This window comes from Oncorhynchus mykiss, chromosome 9 (genome assembly GCF_013265735.2).
Source record: "Oncorhynchus mykiss isolate Arlee chromosome 9, USDA_OmykA_1.1, whole genome shotgun sequence".
Classification (NCBI taxonomy): Eukaryota; Metazoa; Chordata; class Actinopteri; order Salmoniformes; family Salmonidae; genus Oncorhynchus; species Oncorhynchus mykiss.
In genome coordinates, this window is record NC_048573.1 from 390102 (window position 1) to 402432 (window position 12331).

Below are 12331 nucleotides of genomic sequence, written 5' to 3' on the forward strand. Positions count from 1 at the left end.
CATTAACCCTGTTAACAACCCTACTGTTTATTAACCCTGTTAGTAACCCTACTGTTTATTAACCCTGTTAATAACCCTACTGTTTATTAACCCTGTTAATAACCCTACTGTTCATTAACCCTGTTAGTAACCCTACAGTTTATTAACCCTGTTAGTAACCCTAATACATAGTACTTACTTTATTAAGCCTTCACCTGTAAAACACGGTTTCAAACAACATAAAATAGCTGGCTTTACAATGCACAGTCAGGTGTGTGTGTGAGAGTGTGTGTGTGTGTCAGAGAGAGAAAGGGTGTGTGTGTGTGTGTGTGTCAGAGAGAGAAAGGGCGTGTGTGAGTGTGTGTGTGTCAGAGAGAGAAAGGAAGTGTGTTTTAGTCTTTTAGTATTGTCGTTCCTCCTTCCTCTTTTCTCCTTCCATGGAAAGTCTCGTGAACAAAAGCCATCTTCACTCACCAATAGAAAAAGTCAGGGAAAAATTCTGTCACCAATAGAAAATCAGCAAGAAAGGCTTCGAATTGGCTTTTCTTTAACCAATCATCTCCCACTCTGCACGTTTCTTGATTCGGAGCCACACCTTACAATCGTGTGATTTGCTAAGATCAAATAATGCCAAACATTTAGTTGACTCCCACATACAGTAGATTAGACTTGAATATGACGCATGATGAAGAGGTCAGTCTCTCAGAGGGAAGGCTCTACTCAGGACCACCTCCAATCTGTCTCCTCCCAGTAGACACAACTCCAGAACACACACAAGCCTCTGATTGGCCAGCTGGGAGGCCGTTGCGATCAGATCCGCTAGGATAGGACGAAAGAGGATAGTAATCATTATTATGGTGTGTGTTATCAGGTGGAGGTCTGTGTTACCAGGTGGAGGTGTGTGTTATCAGGTGGAGGTGGAGGTGTGTGTTACCAGGTGGAGGTGGAGGTGTGTCTTACCAGGTGGAGGTGGAGGTGTGTGTTACCAGGTGGAGGTGTGTGTTATCCGGTGGAGGTGTGTGTGTTACCAGGTGGAGGTGTGTGTTACCAGGTGGAGGTGTGTGTTACCAGGTGGAGGTGTGTGTTCCCAGGTGGAGGTGTGTGTTACCAGGTGGAGGTGTGTGTTACCAGGTGGAGGTGTGTGTTACCTGGTGGAGGTGTGTGTTACCTGGTGGAGGTGTGTGTTACCAGGTGGAGGGGTGTGTTACCAGGTGGAGGGGTGTGTTACCAGGTGGAGGGGTGTGTTATCAGGTGGAGGTGTTTGTTACCAGGTGGAGGAGGAGCTGTGTGTGACCAGGTGGAGGTGTGTGTTACCAGGTGGAGGTGTGTGTTACCAGGTGGAGGTGTGTGTTACCAGGTGGAGGTGTGTGTTACCAGGTGGAGGTGTGTGTTATCTGGTGGAGGGGTGTGTTACCAGGTGGAGGGGTGTGTTACCAGGTGGAGGGGTGTGTTATCAGGTGGAGGTGTTTGTTACCAGGTGGAGGAGGAGCTGTGTGTTACCAGGTGGAGGTGTGTGTTACCAGGTGGAGGTGTGTGTTACCAGGTGGAGGTGTGTGTTACCAGGTGGAGGTGTGTGTTACCAGGTGGAGGTGTGTGTTATCTGGTGGAGGTGTGTGTTATCAGGTGGAGGTGGAGGTGTTTGTTACCAGGTGGAGGTGTTTGTTACCAGGTGGAGGAGGAGGTGTGTGTTACTAGGTGGAGGTGTGTGTTACTAGGTGGAGGTGTGTGTTACTAGGTGGAGGTGTGTGTTACTAGGTGGAGGTGTGTGTTACTAGGTGGAGGTGTGTGTTACCAGGTGGAGGTGTGTGTTACCAGGTGGAGGTGTGTGTTACCAGGTGGAGGTGTGTGTTAACAGGTGGAGGTGTGTGTTACCAAGTGGAGGTGTGTGTTAACACGTGGAGGTGGAGGTGTGTCTGTTACCTGGTGCAGGTGGAGGTGTGTGTTATCAGGTGCAGGTGGAGGTTTGTGTGTTACCTGGTGCAGGTGGAGGTGTGTGTTACCAGGTGGAGGTGTGTGTTATCAGGTGGAGGTGTGTGTTACCAGGTGGAGGTGTGTGTTACCAGGTGGAGGTGTGTGTTACCAGGTGGAGGTGTGTGTTACCAGGTGGAGGTGTGTGTTATCTGGTGGAGGTGTGTGTTATCAGGTGGAGGTGGAGGTGTTTGTTACCAGGTGGAGGTGTTTGTTACCAGGTGGAGGAGGAGGTGTGTGTTACTAGGTGGAGGTGTGTGTTACTAGGTGGAGGTGTGTGTTACTAGGTGGAGGTGTGTGTTACTAGGTGGAGGTGTGTGTTACTAGGTGGAGGTGTGTGTTACTAGGTGGAGGTGTGTGTTACCAGGTGGAGGTGTGTGTTACCAGGTGGAGGTGTGTGTTACCAGGTGGAGGTGTGTGTTAACAGGTGGAGGTGTGTGTTAACAAGTGGAGGTGTGTGTTAACACGTGGAGGTGGAGGTGTGTCTGTTACCTGGTGCAGGTGGAGGTGTGTGTTATCAGGTGCAGGTGGAGGTTTGTGTGTTACCTGGTGCAGGTGGAGGTGTGTGTTACCAGGTGGAGGTGTGTGTTATCAGGTGGAGGTGTGTGTTATCAGGTGGAGGTGTGTGTTACCAGGTGGAGGTGTGTGTTACCAGGTGGAGGTGTGTGTTACCAGGTGGAGGTGTGTGTTACCAGGTGGAGGTGCGTGTTACCAGGTGGAGGTGCGTGTTACCAGGTGGAGGTGCGTGTTACCAGGTGGAGGTGCGTGTTACCAGGTGGAGGTGCGTGTTATCAGGTGCAGGTGTGTGTTATCAAGTGCAGCTGTGTGTGTTACCTGGTGCAGGTGGAGGGGTGTGTGGTGAAAAGCCTCCGTGTGTCAGGATGGTGAACCACTGGTCGGAGTGGGAGGGGCCATGTGGAGAGGAGGGGCCTGTAGGGGCGCTGGTGGCAGAGCTACCAGGTAGGAACACTGCATCGACCACCACCCCGTCAGATAAAGCTAGAGAGATGGAGGGATGGAGAGACAGAGAGATGGAGGGATGGAGAGACAGAGAGATGGAGGGATGGAGAGACAGAGAGAGATGGAGGGATGGAGAGACAGAGAGAGATGGAGGGATGGAGAGACAGAGACAGATGGAGGGATGGAGAGACAGAGACAGATGGAGGGATGGAGAGACAGAGACAGAGATGGAGGGATGGAGAGACAGAGACAGGGATGGAGAGACAGAGACAGATGGAGGGATGGAGAGACAGAGACAGAGAGATGGAGAGACAGAGAGATGGAGGGATAGAGAGAGAGAGAGAGAGAGAGACGGAGAGACAGAGACAGAGAGACAGATGGAGAGGCAGAGAGACAGAGACAGAGACGCAGAGACAGAGACGCAGAGACAGAGACGCAGAGACAGAGACAGGGATGGAGGGATGGAGAGACAAAGACAGGGATGGAGGGATGGAGAGACAGAGACAGGGATGGAGGGATGGAGAGACAGAGACAGAGATGGAGGGATGGAGAGACAGAGGGAGGGAAGTTAGGAAGGTGTGAGGGATGAATCATTTAACCAGGGAAAGAAACCTATTTTGCAAGGGAGCAATTTAAATGTAAATGAATCAAAACCATGTACATGTGTGTACCTCTGAGTGTGAGTGTGTAGTGTCCAGTCTGGGTGTAGCTCACTGTAGGGCTGTAGTTCTCGAGACTTCTACAACACCGAAGGTTCTGGAACTCTCCTGTCTGCATCTCCACGGCAACCGCCTGTTCCTCCCTGGACGCCGGGCAGTACTGTAGGGGCACCGTCTCCATGGCAACGCGAGCCAGGCCCAGCCGACACCCACCCAACAACGAGACAGGAGAGGAGGGGGCCGTGAGGAAGGCCTGATCATCATCATCCTCATCTTCATCATAGTTGGTCTCCAGGAACTCCATGGAAGCTTCCCACAGACTGCCCTCTGACAGAGAGATGTCACAACTACACTGTTACTACAGACTGCCCTCTGACAGAGAGATGTTACAGACTGCCCTCTGACAGAGAGATGTTACAACTACACTGTTACTACAGACTGCCCTCTGATACAGCCACCACTCATTTAGTGGTTAATAGTGTCTACTCCATCACTCATTTAGTGGTTAATAGAGGCTACTCCATCACTCATTTAGTGGTTAATAGAGACTACTCCATCACTCATTTAGTGGTTAATAGAGACTACTCCATCACTCATTTAGTGGTTAATAGTGGCTACTCCATCACTCGAGGTGCTAAGTGGTTTTTAGTGGGCATATATCTCTCCACGTGCCTCTTGTCACTTCTCCGCACCTTCCTGCTGCGTCAAATGGACTGCTGTACCTAATTATTCTATATCGACATTATCGAAAAATGAATCTAAACATTTTTATTTGGTTATTGAGGGAAGTAATTACCTCGATAATTATTGATATGGATTTATCGTCCAGCCCATTTATCGACTGCCCTTTGAGACATGTTACAACTACAACTTTACTACAACACTACTACAACCTTACTACAACCTTACTACAGACATGTTACAACTGCAACTTTACTACAACCTTACTACAACCTTACTACAGACATGTTACAACTACAACTTTACTACAACCTTACTACAGACTGCCCTTTGAGACATGTTACAACTACAACATTACTACAACCTTACTACAGACATGTTACAACTACAACTTTACTACAACACTACTACAACCTTACTACAGACTGCCCTTTGAGACATGTTACAACTACAACATTACTACAACACTACTACAACCTTACTACAGACATGTTACAACTACAACTTTACTACAACACTACTACAACCTTACTACAACACTACTACAAGACTACTACAACCTTACTACAGACTGCCCTTTGAGACATGTTACAACTACAACATTACTACAACACTACTACAACCTTACTACAGACATGTTACAACTACAACTTTACTACAACACTACTACAACACTACTACAACCTTACTACAACACTACTACAAGACTACTACAACCTTACTACAGACTGCCCTTTGAGACATGTTACTACTACAACCTTACTACAGACATGTTACAACTACAACTTTACTACAACACTACTACAACACTACTACAACCTTACTACAACACTACTACAAGACTACTACAACCTTACTACAGACTGCCCTTTGAGACATGTTACAACTACAATTTTACTACAACACTACTACAACCTTACTACATCATTACTACCGGGTTCTGTTCCTCTAAAATCAGTCTGACCTGTGTATTACTACATTACTAATCAGTCCGACCTGTATACTACTACATTACTAATCAGTCTGACATGTGTATTACTACATTACTAATCAGTCTGACCTGTATACTACTACATTACTAATCAGTCTGACATGTGTACTACTGCATTACTAATCAGTCTGACCTGTATACTACTACATTACTAATCAGTCTGACCTGCATACTACTGCATTACTAATCAGTCTGACATGTGTACTACTGCATTACTAATCAGTCTGACCTGTGTACTACTGCATTACTAATCAGTCTGACATGTGTACTACTGCATTACTAATCAGTCTGACCTGTGTACTACTGCATTACTAATCAGTCTGACCTGTGTACTACTGCATTACTAATCAGTCTGACATCTGTACTACTACATTACTAATCAGTCTGACATCTGTACTACTGCATTACTAATCAGTCTGACCTGTGTATTACTACATTACTAATCAGTCTGACCTGTGTATTACTACATTACTAATCAGTCTGACCTGTTCCTGTGTCGGTCTCCTCCTCTGGATGGGTCCCTAGAGTCAGTCTGCAGAGAACAGGTGAGAGACACACACACACACACACAATAAATACACAGTGCATTAGAAAAGTATTCATATCCCTTGACTTATTCCACATTTTGTTCTGTTACAGCCTTATTCTAAAACCGATTAAAATGTTTTCCCTCATCAATCTACATAAAATACCCATAAATAACAAAATAAACACAGAAATACCTTATTTACATAAGTATTCAGATCCTTTGCTATGAGACTCAATGTTTCTGCAACTTGATTGGAGTCCACCTGTGGTAAATTCAATTGATTGGACATGATTTGAAAAGGCACACACCTGTCCATATAAGGTCCCACAGTTGACAGTGCATGTCAGAGCAAAAACCAAGACATGAGGTCGAAGGAATTGTCTGTAGAGGTCCGAGACAGGATTGTGTTGAGGCACAGATCTGGAGACGGGTACCAAACAATGTCTGCAGCATTGAAGGTCCCCAAGAACACAGTGGCCTCCATCATTCTTAAATGGAAGAAGTTTGGAAACACCAAGACTCTTCCTAGAGCTGACCGCCCGGCCAAACTGAGCAACCGGGGGAGAAGAGAAGGGGCTTGGTCTGAGCGAGAACCCTTGCTCCAGAGTTCCTCTGTGGAGATAGGAGAATGTTCCAGAAGGACAAACCATCCAGAATGCCAAGTGTCACATCTGGAGGAAACCTGGCACCATCCCTACGGTGAAGCATGGTGGTGGCAGCATTATGCTGTGGGTATGTTTTTAAGCAGCAGGAACTGGGAGACTAGTCAGGATCGATGGAAAGATGAACAGAGAAAAGTACAGGGAGATCCTTGATGAAAACCTGCTCCAGTGCGCTCAGGATCTCAGACTGGGGCGAAGGTTCACCTTCCAAAAGGACAACGAACCTAAGCACATTGTAATCCCTGCCAGAGGTGCTTCAACAAAGGGTTACGCTCAGGATCTCAGACTGGGGCGAAGGTTCACCTTCCAAAAGGACAACGAACCTAAGCACATTGTAATCCCTGCCAGAGGTGCTTCAACAAAGGGTTACGCTCAGGATCTCAGACTGGGGCGAAGGTTCACCTTCCAAAAGGACAACGAACCTAAGCACATTGTAATCCCTGCCAGAGGTGCTTCAACAAAGCACGTGTCGCGTGATGTATTTTTGTCTCTACCTTCTTGCCCTTTGTGCTGGTGTCTGTGCATAATAATGTTTGTGCCATACTGTGTTGCTACAGTGTTGTTGTCATGTGTTGCTGCCTTGCTATGTTGTTGTCTTATATGTAGTGTTGTGATGTGTGTTTTGTCCTGTATTTATATCTATATTCTTAATGCCTCCCTCCCCGTAGGAGGTCTTTTTCCTTTTGGTAGGCTGTCATTGTAAATAAGAATTTGTTCTTAAGGAGAAGTATATCTCTAATTCCATGTATAACACTTGTATTTTCATCAACATTTATGATGAGTATTTCTGTAAATTGATGTGGCTCTCTGCAAAATCACTGCATGTTTTAGAACTACTGAACGTAACGCACCAATGTAAAATTAGATTTTGATATAAATATGCACTTTATCGAACAAAACATACATGTATTGTGTAACATGAAGTCCTATGAGTGTCATCTGATGAAGATCATCAAAGGTTAGTGATTCATTTTATCTCCATTTCTGCTTTTTGTAACTCCTCTCTTTGGCTGGAAAAATGGCTGTTTTTCTATGACTTGGTGGTGACCTAACAATCGTTTGTGGTGCTTTCGCTGTAAAGCCTTTTGAAATCAGACATTGCGGCTGGATTAATGAGAATTATCTTTAAAATGGTGTAAAATTCTTGTATGCTTGAGGAATTTTAATTATGAGATTTTGTTTTGAATTTGGCATCCTGCACGTTCACTGGCTGTTGGCGGGGTGGGACGCTACCGTCCCACAAATCCAAGAGAGGTTAACTAACTTAGTGAAATAAAATAAAAACGTAAATGTGATGTTTCAGTTTATTTTTAATACATATGCAAAAAAATCTAAAAACCTGTTTTTGCGTTTTGGGGTATTGTGTGTAGATTGATGAGGAACAAAAACAATTTAATCCATTTTAGAATAAGGCTGTAAAGTATCAAAATGTAGAAAAAGTCAAGTGGTCTGAATACTTTCTGAATGCCCTGAACACCAGTCTCAACGTCAACAGTGAAGAGGAGACTACAGGATGCTGGCCTTCTAGGCAGAGTTCCTCTGTCCAGTCTCAACGTCAACAGTGAAGAGGCGACTCCTGGATGCTGCCCTTCTAGGCAGAGTTCCTCTGTCCAGTCTCAACGTCAACAGTGAAGAGGTGACTCCGGGATGCTGGCCCTTCTAGGCAGAGTTCCTCTGTTCAGTCTCAACGTCAACAGTGAAGAGGTGACTCCGGGATTCTGGCAGAATTCCTCTGTCCAGTGTCTGTGTTCTTTTTCCCATCTTAATCTTCATTTTTATTGGCCTGCGATATGGCTTTTTCTTTGCAAATTAATTACTGAAAAATCATACAATGTAATTTTCTGGATTTTTGTTTTAGATTCCGTCTCTCACAGTTGAAGTGTACCTATGATAAAAATTACAGACCTCTACATGCTTTGTAAGTAGGAAACACTGCAAAATCAGCAGTGTATCAAATACTTGTTCTCCCCACTGTATATGCACACACTATATATACACAGACTATATATTTACACACCTCTTCCTGGGGGGTCCAGCACTGCTGAAAAGTTTTCTCTTTGGGGATTTACCGTTGCTGAGTCCTAACCTACAACACACAATAATATATACATAATAACACCTAACCCATAACACACAATAATATATACACAATAACAACCAACCCCATTACTCTATACAGCAGTGTGATAATATATGATTAATAATAACCAACCCCATTACTCTACACAGCAGTGTGATAATATATGATTAATAATAACCAACCCCATTACTCTATACAGCAGTGTAATAATATATACATAATAACAACCAACCCCATTACTCTATACAGCAGTGTGATAATATATACATAATAACAACCAACCCCATTACTCTATACAGCAGTGTGATGATATATACACAATAACAACCAACCCCATTACTCTATACAGCAGTGTGATGATATATACACAATAACAACCAACCCCATTACTCTATACAGCAGTGTGCGTCTTACCCTGCTCTCAGCATCAGAAGCCTGGGACTCAATTTGATCGACGAGCCTGGAGAGGAGGGAGGGAGACGAGGGGAGGAGGGAGACATACGAGGAGAGGAGGGAGAGATACGAGGAGAGGAGGGAGAGATACGAGGAGAGGAGAGAGAGATACGAGGAGAGGAGGGAGAGATACGAGGGGAGGAGGGAGAGATACGAGGGGAGGAGGGAGAGATACGAGGAGAGGAGGGAGAGATACGAGGGGAGGAGGGAGAGATACGAGCGGAGGAGGGAGAGATACGAGGAGAGGAGGGAGAGATACGAGGAGAGGAGGGAGAGATACGAGGAGAGGAGGGAGAGATACGAGGAGAGGAGGGAGAGATACGAGGAGAGGAGGGAGAGATACGAGGGGAGGAGGGAGACATACGAGGAGAGGAGGGAGAGATACGAGGGGAGGAGGGAGAGATACGAGGAGAGGAGGGAGAGATACGCGGGGAGGAGGGAGAGATACGCGGGGAGGAGGGAGAGATACGAGGAGAGGAGGGATATATACGAGGAGAGAAAGCAGCAGGTCTGTCTGTCCACACTAGACACTGGTCTTCCTAAAGGAGACAGAATGATAGTCTGTATGTTCTAACTAAATAAGAGCAATAATGGCTTCTTTTTGTAGGCACCAACTCCACCATGGTTAGACAAAGCCTATGGGGAAATGTAGTTTTTTTTTTTGTTATTTAGGGGGATAAAGACTGAAAATAAGGTCCGTAGAAAACACAGGCTTAGGAGATAATTTACGTTTTGTTTTAGGAGATAATCTTAAATCAGTTAACGTCACTTGTTGTGAATTTTGAAGCATTTATGTAAAAAAAAAGACAATAGAGGCTTTATATTTCATAAAGGTCATGTTAACCCCTAACCCTAACCCCAACCTTAACCCCTAACCCTTAACCCTAATCCCTAACCCCCCTAACCTTAACCCTAATCCCTAACCCCCCTAACCCTAACCCCAACCTTAACCCTAATCCCTAACCCCTAACCCTCCTAACCCCAACCCCTAACCCTAACCCCAACCTTAACCCCTAACCCTTAACCCTAATCCCTAACCCCCCTAACCCTAACCCCAACCCCAACCTTAACCCCTAACCCTAATCCCTAACCCCTAACCCTCCTAACCCTAACCCCTAACCCTTAACCCTAATCCCTAACCCCCCTAACCCTAACCCCAACCTTAACCCCTAACCCTTAACCCTAATCCCTAACCCCCCTAACCCTAACCCCAACCCCAACCCCTAACCCTAATCCCTAACCCTCCTAACCCTAACCCCAACCTTAACCCCTAACCCTTAACCCTAATCCCTAACCCCCCTAACCCCAACCCCTAACCCTAACCTTAACCCCTAACCCTTAACCCTAATCCCTAACCCCCCTAACCCTAACCCCAACCCCAACCTTAACCCCTAAACCTTAACCCTAATCCCTAACCCCCCTAACCCCAACCTTAACCCCTAACCCTTAACCCTAATCCCTAACCCCTAACCCTCCTAACCCTAACCCCTAACCCTTAACCCTAATCCCTAACCCCCCTAACCCTAACCCCAACCTTAACCCCTAACCCTTAACCCTAATCCCTAACCCCCCTAACCCTAACCCCAACCCCAACCCCTAACCCTAATCCCTAACCCTCCTAACCCCAACCTTAACCCCTAACCCTTAACCCTAATCCCTAACCCCCTAACCCCAACCTTAACCCCTAACCCTAATCCCTAACCCCTAACCCTCCTAACCCCAACCCCTAACCCCAACCTTAACCCCTAACCCTTAACCCTAATCCCTAACCCCCCTAACCCTAACCCTAACCCCTAACCCTAATCCCTAACCCCCCTAACCCCTAACCCTCCTAACCCCAACCTTAACCCTAACCCCTAACCCTAATCCCAACCCTAACCCCTACCCCTAACCCTAATCCTAATCCCTAACCCTCCTAACCCTAATCCCAACCCTAACCCTAATCCCAACCCTAACCCCAACCCCTAACCCTAATCCCAACCCCAACCCTAACCCCCCTACCCCTTAACCCTAACCCCTAACCCCCCTAACCCCAACCTTAACCCCTAACCCCAACCCCTAACCCTTAACCCTAATCCCTAACCCCCCAAACCCTCCTAACCCCAACCCCTAACCCCCCTAACCCTAATCCCAACCCTAACCCTAATCCCAACCCTAACCCTAATCCCAACCCTAACCCCAACCCCTAACCCTAACCCTAACCCCCCCTACCCCTAACCCTTAACCCTAACCCCCCCTAACCCCAACCTTAACCCCTAACCCTAACCCCAACCCCCCCAACCCCTAACCCTAATCCCAACCCTAACCCCAACCCCTAACCCCCCCTAACCCTAACCCCTAATCCCAACCCCTAACCCCCCCTAACCCCAACCCCTAACCCTTACCCCTAACCCCAACCCCTAACCCTTAATCCCAACCCTAACCCCTAACCCTAACCCTAACCCTTAACCCTTAACCCTAACCCCTACCCCCAACCCCTAACCCCCCCGTAACCTCCCCTAACCCTAACCCCTCCTAACCCCTCCTAACCCTAACCCCTCCTAACCCCCAACCCCTAACCCTTCCCCCTCCCCATACTGTAGGAATGGGTGAACCAACCACCTGAATAACAAAGGCCATTTAGCAGACCCTTTTATCCAAAGCAACTTAATCATGAATGCGTACATTTTACGGGTGGTCCTGGGAAGTGTGTTAGTTACCTTTCCTCTATGGCAGTGAGTAACCATGGTGATGGTTGCCTGGATACAGAAGCTACGTCTCTCTCTGTACTGAAGTCGCTCCACCTCCCACTTTAGCTCCGCCCCTCTCAGCAGGCCTAGTTCACCTACACACACAGTAAGAAACAGAAGACCTGAACAAAAATATAAACGTGTGCAAAGCTGACATCAAGGTAAAGGGTGGCAACTTTGAAGAATCTCAAATATATGTTGATTTGTTTAACACTTTTTTGGTTACTACATGATTCCCATATGTGTTATTACATAGTTTTGATGTCTTCACTATTATTCTACAATGTAGAAGATAGTAAAAATAAAGAAAAACCCTGGAATGAGTAGGTGTCCAAACGTTTGACTGGTGCTGTATCTATGAGCTGGAAATCAAGAGTAAGCTAATTAAGACATCAAAGTTTATTTGTCACGTGAGCCGAATACAACAGGTCAGACCTTACAGTGAAAACAACAACAGTGAAAAGACAATTGAAAAAAAGAGTTGCAAGGCTCCATTCTGACAGTTATTCAGGCTGATTGAGGTAGCATGTACATGTAGATATGCCTAAAGTTACAGTTATTCAGGCCGATTTAGGTAGCATGTACATGTAGATATGCCTAAAGTGACTATGCATATATGATGAACAGAGAGTAGCAGTAG

At 46.2% G+C, this 12331-nt stretch overlaps 1 protein-coding gene across 2 annotated transcripts; it reads right to left on the reverse strand.

The window, feature by feature from the left end:
• Positions 1-164: 164 nt before the first annotated feature.
• Positions 165-9094, reverse strand: LOC118965949. Of its 2 annotated transcripts, XM_036986992.1 has the most exons (6): positions 8924-9094; positions 8447-8515; positions 5724-5770; positions 3579-3893; positions 2782-2946; positions 165-798 (listed from the first exon to the last, which is right to left on the reverse strand). In XM_036986992.1, exons 1-6 carry the CDS (start codon positions 9007-9009, stop codon positions 674-676), a joined length of 807 nt encoding a protein of 268 aa, XP_036842887.1. In that variant the 5' UTR covers positions 9010-9094; the 3' UTR covers positions 165-673. The 2 variants fall into 2 exon arrangements, with proteins under 2 accessions (XP_036842887.1, XP_036842888.1); XM_036986993.1 differs by lacking the exon at positions 8447-8515.
• Between the last annotated feature and the right edge of the window lie 3237 nt (positions 9095-12331).

Excerpts from the sequence above, each read along its gene's own strand:
- LOC118965949 (XM_036986992.1), bottom strand. The coding sequence starts at position 9,009 with ATGTCTCCCTCCTCCCCTCGTCTCCCTCCCTCCTCTCCAGGCTCGTCG. Across the intron at positions 3,894-5,723 it reads GGAGACCGACACAGGAACAG|AGGGCAGTCTGTGGGAAGCT; the intron begins GTCAGACTGATT and ends TCTCTCTGTCAG. Across the intron at positions 2,947-3,578 it reads CTACACACTCACACTCAGAG|CTTTATCTGACGGGGTGGTG; the intron begins GTACACACATGT and ends CCATCTCTCTAG.